A 20,534-nucleotide genomic window follows, 5' to 3' on the forward strand; every position below is an offset into this window, starting at 1 on the left:
GAAGACTTCTAAGCTTCTTTCCAGTCCTATGATTCTATGGTTCTATATTGTATATGAGGGAACTTTCAGATGGGTCCTCCAGAAAATTTCTTTAGCCTTCCTTTGCGGCCCTCCAGAAGTGGCAAACACTAAACCATGTCCTAGGTTACTGAGGGTTATGGGCAGTGGTGGGATTCAGCTGTTTCACACCACTTCGGCAGAACCCGTAGCTAATTTTTTGTTGCCCAGGCCCAGAAAAAACTTCCGGAAGTGGCATTCACACAGAAAACCGGTTGTTCATATATTTGAATCCCACCACTGGTTATGGCAGTGGTTCTCAACCTTTCTAATGCTGCGACCCCATAATATAGTTCCCCATGTTGTGGTGACATCCAACCACTTATACATCACTGGGTGCCAGGGGCGTGGCCAAAGAAAAGGGGAAAAAAATGGTGGACAGCCTTGTTTGGCAACCCCCGTGAAATGATCGTTCGACCCCAAATGGGGTCCCGACCCACAGGTTGAGAACCACTGGGTTATGGGCAATATATCAAACACATCTAAAGGGCATTCAGATAGGGAACTGTCCATATGGTTCAACGTTGTTTGCCCTGTTATAACAATCCATCAGCTGATGTCTATCTGACCAATATTTCTTGGAAAATCTAAATAAAGTGAGCATCCATTACTTTGGGTGCAATTATTTTATAATAAAATTAAGTGGCAGAGTAACTAGTACAGTGTAGTGTCTAAACCAGTGGTTCTCAACCTGTGGGTCGGGACCCCATTTGGGGTCGAACGACCATTTCACGGGGGTTGCCAAACAACGCAGTCCGCCATTTTTTTCCCCTTCTCCTTAGCTGTGCTACTCCCTTTTATTCTATTGGCTTTTGAAAGCCAATAGAATAGACTCTCTTGAATAGAGTCTAATTCTATTGGCTTTCAAAAGCCAATAGGAATTGTCCAGGCTGTCTCTGCCCTGCTGAGCCCGCCAAAAGTCCCATTCTGCAAACGGTGCTGCACCAGTTGAGTAGTCCTCGACTTACGACCGGTTGAGTAGTCCTCGACTTACGACCAGTTGGGGGTCGCGGCATTAAAAAGGTTGAGAACCACTGCTCTAAACTATTAGTCAAAGACTGGGAAGATCCAGTTTGAAGTCCCCCTTCGATTATGTAAATAAACTGGTGGACTTTAGGCCAGGCAGTCTCTCTCAGCCCAACCTACTTCCCAGGGTTATTGTTGCACAGGTAAATAGAAGGGAGATTCCCATGGAAATCACCCTGAGCTCTTGGAGGAAACATAGAATATAAATTTAGTAAGTGAAAAATTAATATGATAAAATCATCTATATCTGAAGAGATTTTGTGTATATTTTTAGGCTTACAACTTGCTCTGGAATTAAGTAATGAGACTGCCTGGCTTTAAAGTGGCAAAATAAATAATTTCATCATAAAATTCAGGATGTTACAATGAGGTTAGGTACATCGAAGAAGAGTAAGACAATCTTAAAGTTTAATGAGATCAGTTGAAAATTGAGCTGCTGCATGCGTGCAACATGCTACGCTTGGTTAGGGATAATCTTACTTTCCTTTATGTACCCTAGTATGTCAGTCAAAAATAGCCCATGTGTTTGTTTCACTCTTACAGTAAATATATCATGCAAACCCATAAACAGGATAATGTTATTCAATAACCATATAAAATATATTATGTAAATGCAACCAGTGACTATTATGTTTTATGGCTGGTGTGAGATTTCCTGTTTGTCACCTAAATAATAGAAGTTACAGTTAATGGAGAATTCTTGCTTTTCCCTTGACACAGAACAAATGTGCGGACTTGACAGCTCCTGATTGTTGCATTGCCTTCTATGCAGATAACTAATTGCATGAAAAACCTATCCAACTTATAAATGAATTCTATCATATCCATGTGGATATAAAATATGATGCGGTCATTTTAGATGTCCTTCTTTTACTCTAACAATCAGCTTTGTCTTTCTGCAACGTTTTATCAATAGTAAAAATCATTTTCTCTTTGGATTTTGCAGGTCTCTCATTCTACACTCGAGTGCTTGAGAACTGTGAGAATGAAGCTTCATTTGATGAGGTAAGGAAGGAACTGGAGAAAGGTTATGAATTGTGGTATCTTTGTATTCTGCCACTAATTCAGACCTGCTGACAAGTCGCTCTGTATTCTGTTTTGGCAATTGTGCTCCATCAGTATACAAGCAAGTTACTCTCTTGTGAGATGGGCGACTATGCAAATATGATAAACAAACAAACAAACAAATAAATAAGTCATGAACTTAAGATATGATCTTGAAAACCTCCAGCAATCACTCCCTGTAGATACGGCCAAGGAATATAGAAAATTCTGATACCTTGCTACCATCTAGTGATCATCCAGATAACTTCAACCTATAGAGGGTAAAACCTACAGAGGATATGAGAGACACAGTAGGTGTATTGCTGTTAGCTTGGAGGGTCACGTACCTTGTCCTTAGGGATTTCCAACATTTTGCATTGATTGGCATATATTGAGAATAGAGTGTGGATTAAAATGGCTATAGTGAAAGAAGGACTTGCCTATCACAAAATGGTTACTACAATCAAGAAACCCTCATTTCCCAAAATGATCCTGGCAGGCAAAAAAAAAAAGAAAGGATTTATTCAAGGTAAACTTCAATAGGAAGGTAATTATCTAAATGCTTAAACTGATAATTGAATTAACCCATTTTCTTGAATTAAATGGAGTGCACTAAACCCCAACAAACTAACCAAAATTAAAACTAGGGATCTTCCCTAGTTTCTTGGACTGTAAAAATAAGGAGGGAGAGATGTACTTTCAGACATGAATGATTCTGATCCAATAATGTTATAATAAAGTTAGAGCTAGTATTTCTGGATGTGCTTCTTGCCTGAATTACTTCACAAGGCTGAAAGGAATAGATTAGGACAGTGGTTCTCAACCTTTTCTTCACCACGGATCCCTTTTAAATACCTTTTGTGGCCACGGACCCCCCAAGACATAACTTAAGATTTAAATCATAATATTTCTTCAAGCTTTCGTGGACCTTCTGTGACAACATCGTGGGCTCCCAGCAGTCTCCAGACCACAGGTTGAGAACCACTGGATTTGAGAGCATCTGGCTTGGTAACAACACTTTCAAAAAAAATCTTGGAACATTACTTGATTGCAAACTGAATATGGGCTAGCAATGTGATGTGGCTGTAACAAATGCAAATGCGATTTCCAAATCCTCAGGAGAAATTATTCTAGTCTAGCTTGTTTTGATCAGAACCCCTTTTGAATGCTATGTGAAATTATGGGCACTATCCTTTCAGAAGCATTGAGCAAAATTGAAATAAGCTGAAAGAAGAACAAGAAGTTGTTCAGAAGACTAGAGATGGAGTTCTATGAAAAGAGATCAAAGGTGCTAAGTACATTTAGCCTAGGGAAGACAAGACCAAGAAGGAATATGATAGCACTCTTCAAATGCCTGAAAGGATGTCACACGGAAGGTCAAGATCTGTTTTTTATTGTTCCAGAGTGCAGGATACTGAATAATGGATTTACATTACAACAAAGCAGAGTCTAATTAAAGGTCAGAAATTAAGTACTAATGGTAAGAGCACTTTGTAGAACATGGTTTTGCAAAAGGTTGGACTTGATGATCTCAATCACACTGTCCAACTCTAGCAATCATTTCCTGTGAGATGGGTTGCTATACAAATATGACTAACTAATTAAATAAATACATAGATTTAAAACTTTTTTGTTCTTCACCTCCAGCAAAAATAGGAATCTGGATAGAAAGCATACATTGCAACTCTATGCCTGGGGACGGGGAAACAATTTTACAATATTTTGTGAATTAACTGATTTTTAGTATCTGCAGTAGATTTATTTTAACCTGTTTGGATCACTGAAATTCCAAACCACAAAACACACGTTTTAAACATACGTTGGGTATGTCTAGTTTAATGAAAAGAAGGACTAGGGGTGACATGATAGCAGTGTTCCAATATCTAAGGCAGACATGTCAAACTTGCGACGTCACGTGACATCACGCAATGTATCAGGACATTGCCGGCAATGGGGTAGGCGCGGCTTCCAGATGATGCGTCTGGCCCACGGGCCGGCAGTTTGACACCCCTGATCTAAGGGGTTGCCACAAAGAAGAGGGAATCAAGCTATTCTCCAAAGCACCTGAAGGCAGGACAAGAAGCAATGGATGGAAACTAATCAAGGAGAGAAGCAACCTAGAACTAAGGAGAAACTTCCTGACAGTTAGAACAATTAACCAGTGGAACAACCTGCCTCCAGAAGTAGTGAATGCTCCAACACTGGTAGTTTTTAAGAAGAGACTGGACAGCCATTTGTCTGACAGGGGGTTGGACTAGAAGACCTCCAAGGTCCCTTCCAACTCTGCTATTCTATTCTATTCTATTCTAGTCTGGTCTGGTCTGGTCTGGTCTGGTCTGGTCTGGTCTAGTCTAGTCTAGTCTAGTCTAGTCTATATATACCAAATTGTACAATATGCTAATTCATTGATTTTTGACTTGAAAAGACATCCCTTTGAAAAATGACAGAACTCTCTTGGGGCAGCAGAGTGTCACTCCCCCACCTCACCCCCCTTTGCCAACATATAAGCAGCAATGTTATTCATCCTAAGTGAAATAAAAAGGATGAAGTATAGCTTCTTTGCAACTTCCCTATTGCCCAGCCTGATTCCAGTGCCTTTGGTTTAGAAGTGGGAAGGATTAGGTATGATTGAGAATTCAGGAAGCAGTGAATGAGATTCCCAGATAGAGCTCAAAAGAGGTTCAGGGGTTCTGTGACCCAATGATAAAAAAAAAAGTCTGCTCAGAGGATCTGTAACCCAAGATTAAAAATGTATATGTGCTGGTTTGTAGTATAAAAGTGATATCAGCCTTTAATTTTCAATGGGAGAGGCATTCATAAATCAGGACCTTATGGCTCCTGAACATTTTCACAAAGTTTTTCTGGTAGCAAAATGGAAACACTGTTGCCATTGCCTTCTTCTGGACATCCTTTTGACTTTCCTGCCTAGCTAACTACTTCAGGATTTCCTGGCAGTTTCTTACCAAATTCTAAGAAGTTCCGACTCTACTTAGCTTTTTTCCAACACAGCCTAAATTTGCCAGGACCTTCTACCCAGAGTTCCTTGGGATACAGTGATTTCATCAAAGCAATGTCTCATCACAATGCCAGCTCTTTGTATTTGCCTGCTATATCACAGCACATTACAAAAGGAGTGGAGTTTGGTGCAATACCACTTTTGCCATTTCTCTCTTGACCCCTTTGTGAATCACCTCCGTTTTTATCTGCAGCCAGCAACTGTTTCCAGCTCTATTTGCTCTTCTGTGATCTCATCGTTGTACAATGGTTGGAGTCTCCTTCTAAAATTACTCACGAGATCACCAATTTTATGAAACTTTAGTCATCCTCCCATAGGTTCTTGTGAAATTTTAGTCATTAGCTGTGATTTTTTTTACTATCATTTTGGTGGTATGGATGTAGGTGGTAAGAGTTTATGGATGCCTTGTGTTTATGCATCTAAGTTGCTAATCCTATTCTAAAGAATAAAAGCCACCCTTGGTTCACGCCATTCCTGAATGTATTACTTTCTTTTACCTGGAAGTCATGCATTTTAATGTCTGCTGTACATGAGCTGCCTGGAGTTATATATAGCAGTATAAGCTGTTTATGCTGCAAATAACTTTCTTTGTTCACATTCTGAAATCATGCCTAGGGCAATCCTCTTTATCGCTCAACTTGAAGTAAGCCTTGTCTATGCCTGTGAAGTTGTAGAGAATTTCTTAAGTGCAGCTCTCACATTTGTCTCCCTAAATCTGCAAAGCTGTCTCTTCCTCTGTTGTTACATAAACCACAGATGCTGCAAACCTTACATAACAGCCTCCCTCTCATCACATACCCGTTAAAATGCTCAGGTTGTAGACACTCTCTTCCCCATCTACATTTTCTTTTTCCTTCTTTTCTTTCTCTCCCTTTCCCTCCCACACTTCACAGTGAGTTTCTTTTCTTTGTGAATTTTACTCAGCTGCAATCTTCAGAACCAACTTATTCTATAGATAGAGAGTAAGTCATCAGTGTTAGAAAGGGAAACTTGATTACATGTCAATGCTTTTGACTGGGTACAAATGCAGTGCAACTTGTTGCCTGGAAAATCATCAGCCTATATTTTCCCTTTCTTCCATGGTTTTTCTATAAGACCTTTTCAGGAGTTCCAAATAGGTGTGACCTTAGAATCAGGGTTAGTTCACATGTCCTAGGATGTTCAAGTTTGTTTCTCAGCTGGGGGATCTACAGTTGTCATTAAATTAAACATGTCTTACTGAACTGTAATATGATTTATTTGCCTTTGGTGTATTGTAGGAATTCACCTGTTATGGTTTATAAATACAATTTACAATTTAATATACTGTGTAAACCCAGTCAGTTGTGGTTAAGAAGCAAAATACCAAAGGTGTTCCCAGGGATGGTATATTGTCCTTAAGTGTTTCATCCATGTTCCATTAATGTCATCATTTCTGGGCTTTCTTTGAAAGGGTTACATGCTTACGCAGAATTTATGTGTCCCTCTATATTTGACTTTGCATATTTACAAACTAGTTTGAGTTCAGCTTGTTTCAGTGCCCAACTTTGAATTCTCTTTGAGGGTAAGGAGTATATAAAAGAACTTTTAAACAGTATGAGATAACCATTTTAAAATTATTAAAATGTATTATATACATTTTTATAATGTATATAAAATTTAAAATAAAAATATTAAATCCGCACTTGATTGCCTTTCCCTTGAAATCCAAGGCCAAAAAGTGATTTGTGAGATTCGCATAAAAGATTTTTTCTAATAGATTGCTTCATTTTCAGTACAGTGAAAGAAAATATACAGATAAATGGACTGACTTTTTAAGAAACTGAGCATGCCTCTGATGTAGTCTTTGTTCTCAAAGTCTTAATTAGACTTTTATAATGCTCCATGGGATCATTGCCATTGTCCTTTTTTGTCAGATTTACTTATCTTAATTGACACCAGACCTGAAAGGGCTTTTTGATCTGATTCCATCTAATGTGTAAAAGCATAATCAAGTTCTTTAAAATATTAGTCCCACTGTGTTTTTACAACAGATCAAACTCTTTGAAGCTAGTAATCTTCAAACTGTATATAAGGCATGTGGATGAAGAGTGTCTGGAAAAATCAAGCACGATATTAGACACTTTTGCCACTCTTAGACCAAAGATTGACAAAGAATACACATCAACAATTAATTGCTTTATATGAGGTGTACTTTTGTCTTTCCTGTGCTTACAGTCATTATGCAAGACTCCCTTGTGTATGAAGTATCTGCAATTCTTGGCTGGGTTAAATATTTAAATAAAGCTGGGAATAAAGGTTTGAAGAACATTCTTTAATAAATAGCAAATTCTTGTCTATTGTCTATAGCCGAAACTGAGTTGCATCCTACAACTAACTGTGCCATAGAGAAGGCAGAATGTCAAAAATCAGTATGAAAGAGACTACTGTATTTCCATAGCTGCAAAGTAGATGTTTGCTTAATATATTGAGATCCTTTTTATAAAAATGTATAAGGTAAAGTATCCCTGAAGATTTAATTGGAGTGGAATAAAAGGCTTTGTATCATCATATTAGAAGTATAGGAAATGCCCTTTCTGTCACTCTAAATTTTCAATAATGAATTGAAGGTACAGGAAATGTCAATAAGGGTATAAAGGTCCCTTGTGAAAACAACTGTCAAGGAAAATTCTTTGCCTCCTAACATTCAAGCATGCTTTACATCCGATCCTTTATTCTGAGCACTGAATATCAGGTCAATAAAGCCACATGATGGGATCAAACAGAAGAAACATTGCCTGCTGTGATACAGTCCAATAAAGATGCACGTGGCTGTGAGAACTACAGGCTTCCTTGGCGTACCACAGTTGTGGTAAGAGAGTCTTAACCAAGACATCATGTCATTTCTGCAATTAAAACCATTTTAAGAAATGGAAAGTGCTTTGTTATTCATGAATAAATCTTGAAAATAACAGTGTTGCTGCCAGCAAAAATAATGTCTATGAATTATGGAAAATACAAGAAAAATAACACTACCAAAGTGTTATTGTATTTCCTGTCTTTCCTCTGTGAATATGAATATGAATATGTTCCCTAATTTTATCCCCACAATGAGGCAGATTGGGCAGAGAAAGACAGATTCTAAATCATCCATGATCCTAAATCATTCATGGTCCAAACAGAGATTCATTCATGGAACTCCTGGTTGACAGGGTGCCTGTCATTTTCCAAACTCTAAGTCCAGTAGGTATTGCCTACATTATAATGACTGTATTCCAGTTGCTACAGTAAAACATAATAGGTGTTCTTAAACATTTAGAGGAGAACTGTGTTGATTGGGAGTTAGAATCAAAATCATGCTCTCAAACATATGAATCTTTATTTTTAGGTTTCTCTAACTCTATTCTTGTGTGAGATGATACTCACAAATACTTGGTGCAAGAAGCTTCTGGCTTCTATTGTCACTTGATTGCCCAATGGAGATACAACAGGTTTTGAAATTTTATAGCAGACTGTGGCATGGATTAATTCTTAAGGATCCGGTCTGTCCCTTCTCGAAACTGCTTTTGAACTGGCAAATCTGGCATGCAAGAATGAGAATATTAGTACTTGATCTAGGCAAAGTTCTATTTGTATTGATAAATCTGCTGGCAAATTGGACAGCAAAAAGGTAGGCCTCCAAAAATCCAATGTATGTATGTATTCTTATGTATGCTACTTTATGTTGTGGGCTAAAACTTCCTTTTGTGAATCTCTTCAGCTATATCAATGGGCGAAAAGCTCTAGCTTCTCAGAATTGTCTGAATCCTGTTTTTTGTTTTCTGGCTAAATAATTTCCCAGAGAAGCTTTCAAACTTAGTGGATTTGTTTATATTTTATTTGTTTTATTTTGTACATGTATTTATTGTATAAGCCAAACTACAGCCAAGAGCTTCCAGGGCATACTGTACTGCAAAAATAAAATAAAAACAATATATAAAATATCAAGTAAGAAGAGAATAATATAAATCAGTGAAGGAAGGAAGGAAGGAAGGAAGGAAGGAAGGAAGGAAGGAAGGAAGGAAGGAAGGAAGGAAAAGTTTATGATGCTTCTCAACAGCTTTTCATAAGAAAGCTCAAAGGGGAAGGCATAGATTCTTCTAGTTCTGCCTGAAGGTGTCTAGGAAAGTAGCTTCCTATAACAATATTATAAATAATAGAAAAAATAAGACTATGTCACTATATATGAGCTAGGGCATGGATTTGGCAGTTCTTGGGGAATGTGACTATGGTGGATGGAAGAAGGAAGGAAGGAAGGAAGGAAGGAAGGAAGGAAGGAAGGAAGGAAGGAAGGAAGGAAGGAAGGAAGGAAAGAAGGAAGGAAGGAAGGAAGGAAGGAAGGAAGGTAGGTAGGTCTTGGTAGTTAAATTGAGAAGCATGGTAGAACAAACAGCCAAGTATCTATTAGAAAAGAATTCCAGAGTCAGGGCACTATTGAAAAAGGCCCTTTATTTATCCCTCACTTTAGTTAAAAATTGGAGAATCTCTTGTATGCATTTCTATAATCTCAAACTTTTGTTCTTTGACCATCAAGCAAATAAATTAATAAACAAAGCCTCTATATCAGGGCAGGGTGTGAGATCTGAAATGAATTTAAAAAGAAGTAGAAGGCATTGTAAATGATGGAAATCTTGGAGCTCATTAATGAGAGCTTATTCATGTTTACAAGGTGATTTTGGTCCTCCAAAAATGGCATGTTTTCACAAGGGACAGGTTGTAACTCCTGGGCTGAAAAGAGCTCTTTACTTTTGGTCTTTTTACTATGGTGTAGTGGTAGTATTAACAATGTTGACCTGTCATAGACCTGATTGGGCTATTGTTTATTTCTTTGAGAAGGAAGGAAACGTATGGTATATTAGCTCATGAATTAATTGGAGGTGGCTTCTTATGTTTGTCAGTTAATCCTTTTAAGCTCTGCTGCCTGCTAGTTGCCAAGCAACTGAGAATTTGACTTTAGGAGGCTCTTTTGGGTGTTTGAATAAACTCATATAATTGTTAAACTTTTTCAGAGGCAAGAATTCTTGTTGTGCCTATTTGTAAAGAAATCACCACTTAGATAATTGGAATGTTTCTTTTTACATTTGATAGAATTTCCCCCACTGTTCCTAATGCATACACTAATATACACACTACTTTGTAGATAATCTGTATTATTTTCTTTCTTTACACTGGCCCAGCCTGCTTTTTCATCACTTTGTTCTTGTACTTGGAAAACTGCTTCTGGATTTTCAACAGAAAATATAAAAACTGGAATCATCCCATCATATTAAACCCTAAGCTTAAGTTAATAAACCATAATTGTTTTGTGTATACAATATACTAACTAATAGCTAGGTTTCCAAAACATGATGACACATACTGCACCTAACTATGTTTTAGTCTAGTATGTTGCCCGAAGTAAGCCAATTATTAATGTTGAGCTGCAGTCACCATGAAGGAAACAAAATCAAACTGAAATATAACCCCTCAAGATAACTCTTTGGAAGTAAAGTACAGGATGATTTCTTTTCTTGACAACCTTGTCTGAGCAATAAATCTATGCATATGACATGGCAGAAGACAGCAGGATTGTCATATGCCTCCAGATTTCATATGTGGCAATAAAATAGCTGCATACATTCTATTAACAGATTCAGACATACTAGTTACATTTTGGAAACCACCTAAAAATGGAATTTTCACATATATACATTGTTCCTGGAAAATGGTTCAGGATCTTTCTGCAAACCAAACTAAGCTTTGTAAGTATCCTGCACTACACCAAGAAATTAAAGGACCCTGATTCTTGCCTCTTAATAGTGAATGATGAGCAAGCGAAAATTGTGTGATTAAACAATGCTAATGGAACATGTCAGAGAAAACACCCTAATGGATGTTTTTAATCAACTGCAATAAATAAATAATTTCCCTAGAGGCCATGTACAGTATGTGTGTTGTGTTTGTATCCATAAACATTCACACAAACTTCAATTACAATTGTAATAACACTTACAAGAGCAGAAGCAAACTACTCCTTTTGACCATGTGCCATAGTTTGTTTCTTTTATCGTAGAGCCAGAAAGGACAGCTCTCTGGTGATACCTCTAGAGAGGGAAAGAATGAAATGGAGGCTCTTTTAATTTGGAGGAAGGGTTAGAGGTTAAAGAGAAATTGGCACAAACCTAATGCACCTATTTTACTTGGAGTGTTTTTAAAATAGGGTTGTAACAGTGCATAGCTATGTTCTGTTGCTGAAGGCTCTGTAGACCAGGGCTTTTCAACCGGTGGTATGCATACCACCTGTGGTACTTTGGTACATGGAAGGTGGTACACAACCATCCTAGAGAAGTGTAGTGCGGGAGGGGAATGAGCCGTAGCAACCCAAGCCTGAGGGAGAGGCAACTATAGCTGTAGGACTGTCGGGACTCGGCAGAAGCCCCAGGAGCCAGAAAGGCTCCAGCTGATTGGCTTCAGCTGATTGGTGCTTCCGGAAGCAGTGCAGAGCTGAAGGTGAACTGAAGAAAAATGGGGGGGAGGAGAGGAGAGGAGAGGCTATAAAAGTAGGTGGTTTTGGCGGGAAAGGGGAAAAACAACAGGGAAAGAGAAGGGGACAGAGAAGAAGCTGTGGAAGGAGAGCTCAGCAGGTAGGGAGGAAAAAGAGACAAGGAAGAAGCAGCAGCTGTTGCTGAAAGAAAAGGTTCCCTGGTTCGTTTCTCCAGCCAGGAGAATGCAATCAGTGCTGATGAAATGAAAAGCCAGGAGACAAGCATGTTGGAAAGGAGGTAGGTTTATTTAGTTCTGGATCAACTTGCAGCTTGATTGGGTTACCATAAGGATTTTTGTACAGTTTTTACAGTGTTTTGTAATTCAGAGGCTCCTTTGTGTGCTTTGGTTATTGGAATATTTTAGTCTGTTTCACAAAGGCTAGCAATGAGTCCAAAGTGTTGACTTCCGTAGGTGTAATCCCTTTAAACAAATGTAATTAGTTTTATCCCCTTATCTTGAGTCTGTCTATGGCTTTTAGAAAGTTTTCTTTGAAGGTAAACAGGCTTAATTTAAGGTTAAAGCTTTTCACAATTGCCGGAGCCTTTCATTCTCGGATTGTAACATTGTGACACGTGACATGCCTGAGGCAGCTTAAAGAAAAAAAACCCTGGAGTTTATGTGTTTCTTTATTCTGAGAGGCTTTTGTAAGCCTTTCTTGCTTAGCACTTGATTCTTGTGTCTTTAAGGATACAGGGAAGGGATTGGGGGGGGGTGCATTCTTACTACACAGTGGAAGGACAGCTCAAAAGGCAGGGAGGAAGAAGAGGAGAGGGAGAGAAGAAGAAGGGCCGAACAGCTAGTTCAAGGGTCTACAAACTTAGCAACTTTAAGACCTGTGGACTTCAAATCCCAGAATTCCTCAACCAGCCATGATGGCTGAGGAATTCTGGGAGTTGAAGTTCATAAGTCTTAAAAGTGCCAAGTTTGAAGACCCCTGAGCTAGCTGGTAGTGGTGCATATTAATAAACATGGATAAATTCATCCTACATTTGTCAGTGCAAAGGGAAAGTGATTTAGCAAAGGAACAGCTACCGAAGAAATTAAAACTGATATTTTTTTTCCTTTTTTTAAAATAGTTTGTAATATTTTATTAGATTATAGAATAAAATACAAAAGCAAATAGTTGGACACAGTGGGAAGGAAAAAGGGGGGAAAGTGAGGGGGAGAAGGGAAAAAGAACAGACTTCCTCTTTTGCAGTAGAAGGAAGCATTAACATTGAACTTCAACTTTTTACTTTTCCATAAAATTATAAATTAGCCATTTCTATAACAAAAAATGAATCTAATCAGTGAAACCCAAAATCCCCCCCTTTTTTTAGTCATCAAATTTTTGACACCTTGCTAAGCACTGGTGGTACTCAAATATTGTCATATCCTAAAAGTGGCACAATCTGTGAAAAGGTTGAAAAGCCCTGCTGTAGACGGAAGAAATAGAGGGGGATAGGGTAGTACTGTCTATCCTATATTGGATGTTAGTTTTCTTTGTCTTTCAGTATTTTTATTTGTGTTCAGAGTAGCTCAGCTAGAAGCTCACCCCAAAAAGCCAGTTGGAAAAGAGTATGTCCCAGGAAAGACTTTTGTCACGTAGTGATAGTTTAATTTCTTTCCTAAAATTTTACAAGGAGTCCAGAAGTCGTATCCTTTTTTCTGTTCCTTTTGTGCTTTCCTTATGACTTCTGTCTTTTTTCTGAATGGAATGGAATGGAATGGAATAGAATAGAATAGAATAGAATAGAATAGAATAGAATAGAATAGAACAGAGCTGGAAGGGACCTTGGAGGCCTTCTAGTCCAGCCCCCTGCTCAAGCAGGAGAACCTATACCATTTCAGACAAGTGACTGTCTAGCCTCTTTTTAAAAATCTCCAGTGATGGAGCGCCCACAATTTCTGAAGGCCAGATGCTCCACAGGTTGATTGTCCTCACTGTCAGGAAGTTTCTCCTTAATTCTAGGTTGCTTCTCTCTTTGATCAGTTTCCAATCATTGTTTCTTGTCCTGCCCTCTGGTGCTTTGGAGAATAATTTGACACCCTCTTCTTTGTAGCAGCCCCTCAAATACTGGAATACTGCTATCATGTCTCCCATATTTCTTATTTTCTTTAGACTTAGACTATTAGAAACAATATAATTAAGAAAGCAAATGTGAAAGAGCTGCATGAAGTTTTTTTACTTGGTAATGTAAGAAGTATTGCTGGAGACGCCCTTTATCTGTTAACATTAAACATAATTATACTCTCAATTTATAAAAATCCATATCTTGTTTGATGGCATGGGTGGTTACTAGGGAGATGCCAGCTGATTTTTTGTGTTTTACTTTGCTGTGGGTAGAAGGCACGATGCCAGCCTGTGCAGCCATAACACCAGAGTGGCTTTGTTTTCTGTTGCCTTTCTGTTTGCTACGGTTCCAGAAAAATGTGGGTGTTCACCACTGAGAAGTGAATCTTTCTCATAAAGATAACTTCTCATTACAAGCAAAGGTGAACCTCACTACCAGGGCCAGGCCATGTTGGGGGCTGTGAGTCACCTTTGTCCATTTATTATATGATGGATTTTTAAAATTTGTTACATGTCACCCAAGTCGGCTATGTATGAATTGGGCAGCTCTCTATATATATTTGTTTAATAAATAAAATATATAGTAAATTGAATGGAATACCTATAGATGGAGTGGCGCAAAGAACACAGTGGGGTTGGGACTTTGCTCAAAAATTAAACTGAACTTCATTCATTCATTCATTTATTTATTTATTTATGAGACTTATATACCGCTTTAAGTGCAAGCACTCTCTAAGTGGTGTACACCAGTAAGCAATGTATACATATGTATACATTGCCCCCAACAATCTGGGTCCTCATTTTACCTACCTCGGAAGGATGGAAGGCTGAGTCAACCTTGAGCCGGTGAGATTTGAACCACTGACCTGCTGAACATAGTCAGCTAAAGTGGCCTGCAGTACTGCACTCTAACTGCTGCGCCACCTCGGCTCATATTTCATCTATATGCTTATTATTATTATTAATTTATTGTTATTAATTAATTTCAAGCATTATAATAGCTCCCTACATATTGAGCAATTTCCTGCTACTTGGATAGATTAGTACTTGGATAGTTTCATAGGCATTTTCTTTGAGACGTTTGACTGGTAAGGCATCTGTGTTTGTGACATGGTTGAGTATGGTTGCTGCAGAGGTGAGCATTCTGCTGAAATCATCCTGAACAATTCTAGAAAGCAATAGAAGCTGTAGTAATAATATACACTTGGTGGAGCTGGGATTTTCCATTTCTTTCACTGGTTTATTTTTAGAAGTATGCAGCATTATTTAGGAAGAAATGAGGTGAAGGTGTAATGCTGTAATCCACTTTTTCTCTCTGCACATGTAACATTTTCTAAATTCCTTACACTTAAATTCACAAAAGGGTTACATAATAAGCCTTATAAAATTATAAGTTGTTTTTCACTAAATACCCACTTTACAATCCTCTTCAATTCTACATTTATATTTTGAACTTCATATCTGTACGATCTCTTGGTACAAATAGATAATGTTCGTTCTCGTATCTGGAGTGGGAATAATAGGTACATGAAGTCTGGACAAGTAGGAGAAATATGGTGTGCATTAATTCTGTAACTCTCTTAAGTTATACTTAATAAAGCTCTTTGGCATTTATCCTGGTGTGAGCCTATTACTCAAACCCTACAACATACTGGTCACCGAGTACCAGTATACTATGGTACTACCACCAAGTACCACTAGTACCACCATATTGTATCATAAATAGGATTCAAAAGCAATACCATTCTGGGTGAGAAGAGCCATTGCAGAATGCTGGTGTGAGCAATATAGTTTAGGAGTTGTGGGAACCAGTGGGTGATATCATAGGTGTGGAAATCTGAGATGATTGAACATGGTGAGTCTCCACCCAAAGCAGAAGTAAAATATTTGCAGATTTAGGAATATGGAAGAAAGAGTTCAGAAGAGCCAGGCCAGAAAATGTATTGCTACTTTAGTTGTTTGATATGCCAACTGAAACTTGAAACCTGCTAATCAAAACTATATTTATTTAGAAAGCATCTATAGTATAGCCATCCATCTTAAGTATGTAACTGGGCAGTGAACAATATATAGAAAGGCAATATTTAAAAAGCTATATGTACAAAATATAAAGAATATGTGCCTAATCCACAGAAGATTAGGGTACTTGTTGCATCCCTAAAAAGGTGGGCTAGAGGTTTATGGGAGTGAAATAAATATTTAAACAGAGTGAAATAAATATTTAAACAGAATTGGTCCATATTGCTAAGAAAAATAAACAACAGCCAATTAAGATATTGGGTTAATGATAGGTATATTTTTGGGCTAAGAGGGCCCATCTATTGCCATTTCTGGTTTTCCTGAGAAGAAGAAAAAATGTACTATATTGTATAATCATCTATTATGAAAGGCCAAACCCTGGTGTATAGAATGGAGCTAATCTTCAGAGCTATTTCATTTGGTTCTTCCAAGTTATAATCAAGTAACCATAACCACACTTTCTGATGATGGAGAACATAAAATAAGGCATACTGATAATAGATATTTTGGGATTTTCTATGGAATATCCTGGTTTAATTTCCATATAGAAGCCACCCTGATTTGGCTAAAAGTGCACAATTTGGCTAAAAGTGCACATTCTATTATAGTTGGAGAATAATGGCTCAAATTGTATTTAAGTATCTTTGTTTTGTGGTATGCCTTGTTCAGACTCTTTTATATGTACAGGTTGTTTGAAGCTCACTTCTGTTACCCTCCGCTCTTCTATGTGTGTATATAATAATTGTGTGTAATAATTCCACAGGGCCCTCTTAGCTTCAGATAACTTACAATACATCATTACATTCATAGAGAAAGTTTCAGATTTCTCCTAATAGATATTTGGCAGATTGATTAATTGCAGATTCTTGCACTAAATTTGATGGAAGTGTCCCAGTTAATGGTATAGTTATTTTTTGTATCACATTTAATGAACGTTGTTGAAAAATTGAAGCTTCTTCATGTTGTATCTTTAGAAGAACTTATGAGCAACTTGTAAATGGCTTCAAAAGAAGTGTAATTGCTTCTGAAAGCTGCCCCAGTCCCTTGGGATAATAGATGAGATTCCTTTTATCCTGAAGTATACTCCTACTTTATTTATGATCATCATTGTTTACCAAAGCTATTAATGCAAGCTGTAGATACATACTCAGTCTTTCTTACACTCTCAGGCAGAACTACAGTTAGGGATGATGGGAGTTGTTGTTCAATACATTAAGTGTGCAGGATTTTTTTACAGAGCTATATTCATGGGAATTGGTCATAAATGTTTACTATTGTTTTAAAGCATGGGTGTCCACCTTTTGTCTTCAAGTGAAGAAGAATGGTCTTGGGCTGTATATAATATATATAATATAGCTAATATATATAAAAATCTCATAATAATGTTAAAAATTTACAACCTTGTGGGACTGCACTACTAGCAGTATAGGGCCATATGCACTTTATAGGCTACAGTTTGAACAGACCTGTTTTAAAGGTTATTTAGATGTCATTACCTTCTTTCACAATCAGTTCATGATTTTCCTACTTCTCATCTTTCTTTTCTCTTAATCAAGAAAATAGAACCTTTAGATCAGAAACACAACTCTGCCAATGCACACAGAATGCTACACTTGCTTGAGCATACTGCAATATTTTCTCCATTATAGGATGAATTTATGACACTGAAGCAGTCCTTTGCTCTCACAGCTGTTCACTGCTACAAAGACGGTTATTGGTCTAAGCATTTTGTCAGTATTTTGTCTAGTTAAATATGAAGAATTTTTTTTAAAAAACTGAACAAGAATTCCAAAAATTGTGATCTTGCATTTTACTCCTATTTTTCCACTCAGAATATTCCCCCCCCCCAATATTCACGATAACTGGGCTAATTCCTTTACAAATATCCATCTTTTTAAAAGTATATTTGATAGTAGTGTAAAATATATGCACTGTTCTATAGCTTCATGAAAGCAGAACTTGAAAACTTGGGGTCCTTTCCAGTTAAGCTGCCAAATTTTGATGGCATAATGTCTAAAAAACAGCATTGCCATTTAGAGGTAAGAAAGGCACAGATATAGTCATTGATCCAGAGAATATAGAAAATATAGATACAGCCATTGAAAGAAACCCTGATCTATTCCTTCACCAATATGTACACAACTTTCCAGATGGAAATTCATGATGCTGTCTCTGTGTGAAATGGTCCTGCCTGCCTTGCATCATGCACTTCCTTCTCCAAATGTTCTGGAGGGAAGCACTCCCAGTGTTTCTGTGGCTTTTCTGTAGCTAAGAAGCATTTCAACCTCGATTGTTTAAAAAATTTTTTCCTCCTTCCATTCTTCTTATACAGTACTGTACTTGGAACGTGGTAGTTTTTCCATAAAAAGTGAAAACTCTCTCAACATGACCTCAATTCCGAGTGATTGCATGGTTGTATTCATACTGTTTTTTCTTGGCAACAATCCAGAAATGGTTTTCAATTGTCACCTTCCATGGTGGTATGTTTTTTTTTTTTTTAGTACTAAAATTTCTGGTCCTCTTCCATCTAAAACGAATTCTGCCTAGCTTTTCCAAAGTCAGCCAAGTTTGGAAGCTGCCATCTCTCTAGATATTCACAGCAGCATTTCTTTAACATTTAGATCTGCCAAAAATACTTGAAAAGGGAAAATTAGTTTTCAGCCAAAGGGTATTGAACTTTGTGGTTTGGACTCATGAGAACAACAGAGATTCAGCTTCTTTTTTACTTGACTGCATTTACAAAAAAGCAGCAAAAGGAAAGGTTGTAACTGAGCCAAATCAGTTCATCCATTTTCTCACTTAACAACATGCAGTTTGCACATTTAGCAGGTGCTCTGCGAAAAATGATATAGCCTTTGCAGAGGGAGGGGGGAGGAAATTAGGGAGATGCAGCCCCAGCCCCCATGCCTGAATTCATATTACAAATTAATCATATCAGAATGGGGGGGTGTGTGGCAGTGAATATACAGAGAGATTAATGCAGTATTTAGTTATCCCTTCATCTATTTTTAAACTGATGATTAAACTTTTTCTTATAAGCTTCCAAAATCTCAGTCAGATATCAAATTCCTACAGCTATGTGGAGAAACAAATGTGTTAGCACTCACCATTTTATTTAAGTAAATGTTTAAGTCTTTGTTAAGCAAAAAGCTGTTTTTACAAATTTCTAGAATTAGAATAATCCTCTCATTTGCAAAGAAATGCTAAGAATAGTTCACTTTGGCACTAATTAATTTTCTCTTGTTTTTTTGTCAGAGACAGTTTCCTGATTCAGATTAATTTTAGATATACAGAAAGTAGCATAGGTTTATAGTGGGTAATCATCCTGTTATGCTATTGAACTTCAAGCAAATATGCTGTAATATTTTAGATACTCTATTCTGGCTGGCAGAGTAGAGAATTTGCCTTGAAAAGAGTAATGTTGTTACATGCTGAATCTATTAAAAGTGCAACTATCAATTGATCAGCTAAGACTCTAGTTGATAATTCTACCAACTTAGAAAACATATATTAAACAAATATCAACCCTTAGCCTTGTAGAACTCCTGATAGATTCTTATTTCTCTGCCTCTCAGTGTTGGAAACTATTAAGCCGATTCCAGATTTCAGTAAAATATATTCTGTTATATAACTAGCATCATTTTCACCAATAAATAGCCATGGAAACTGTTATGTCCCGAGCCTTGCAAACGGCTCGGGCGTTTGCAGGCAGTCCCGGGCAGGTGCAAAGCTGCCCGGGACCAGACAGGCTGTCGCCAGCGCCGTGCGCATGCGCGGGTGCTGGCGCGGGAAAAGTAACCCATTTACCCGGGAGTTGCCTATATAGGAGGCTGCGAGGCGTTTGGGCGAGGCTGAAGCCATCTTCCTGTAAGCTGAACGCTGAATAAAGAAACTGAGAACTCCAGCTGCTTCTCGTGTCTGTTTTCCCGCCACGGACTCAACACTGGCGACGAGGATGGGATGCCTTGCACTACCTGGAAAGGAAGAAGTGTAAGCTTACCCAAGGAGTCCTGAGCGGCGAAAGAGGAACGGCGTCGACTCGGCAGCTGCCCGCCAATCCGGTGCGCATTCGGGGGTAGGCTGGCTGATAGACCCGTCTCCTGAAGATCCGAAGATGGCGAAAATCGGAAGGCTTTCGGAATTCGACGTCTCACATCCAGAGCGGTGGGAGTCCTACGTATCCAGAATGGAGAACTACTTCAAGGCAAACCAAGTGAGGGAAGATGGCTTGAAGGCGGCCACCCTGCTTTGCGTTTGCAGCCAAGACGCCTTCGAAATCGCAGAGAACCTTGCAGCACCTGTCCCAGTAGAGTCTGTAAGCTACGCAGACCTGAAGAAGCTGCTGAAAGAGCACTTCCACCCCAAGGTGTCCGTTATCTCATGGCGCCACACCTTCGAGCAGAGGGATCAACGGTCCGGTGAAACAGCCAAGGAATACATCGCCGCGCTACGGAAGGCCGCGCCAGCCCTGCGAGTTCAAGGACCTCGAGGAACGACTGAGGGACCGATTCGTGTGCGGGTTAAGGCATCGCGAGCTACAACAGAGACTTTTCGCAAAGGAAGAATTATCCTTCCAAGACGCCTTAAGGGAAGTCACCGCAGAAGAAGCAGCAGGCGGCGCCGTCAAAAACATGCGGCCGATCAGAAACAGTGCAGAGAGTGCGTCCGTGCACCAGGAAGACGTCCAACGAAACTCCGAGGAGGATCCGGACGAGGAAGTCGACCGTCTACACCCCGCGAAGGAAGAGAACCAGAAGGGAAGCTCTTCGGCTCCGCTCAAGTGCATCGGCTGTGGAG

The 20,534-nt window shown here is 38.5% G+C and overlaps 1 protein-coding gene across 11 annotated transcripts in view; it reads left to right on the forward strand.

Moving 5' to 3' along the window:
- Positions 1–20,534, forward strand: part of OTOF (otoferlin) — a 164,728-nt gene that overhangs the window by 26,582 nt on the left and 117,612 nt on the right. For all 11 annotated transcript variants that reach the window (XM_039345994.1, XM_039345990.1, XM_039346001.1 and 8 more), the window contains exon 2: positions 2,030–2,088. In XM_039345994.1, the coding sequence (XP_039201928.1) occupies positions 2,069–2,088 (20 nt within the window). In that variant the 5' untranslated portion in view covers positions 2,030–2,068. The remainder of the gene's footprint in view (positions 1–2,029; positions 2,089–20,534) is intronic.

The sequence above is a fragment of the Crotalus tigris genome, unplaced genomic scaffold, assembly GCF_016545835.1.
Source record: "Crotalus tigris isolate CLP2741 ecotype Arizona unplaced genomic scaffold, ASM1654583v1 scf7180000017987.690289119674:8195010, whole genome shotgun sequence".
In the NCBI taxonomy this organism is placed as follows: Eukaryota; Metazoa; Chordata; class Lepidosauria; order Squamata; family Viperidae; genus Crotalus; species Crotalus tigris.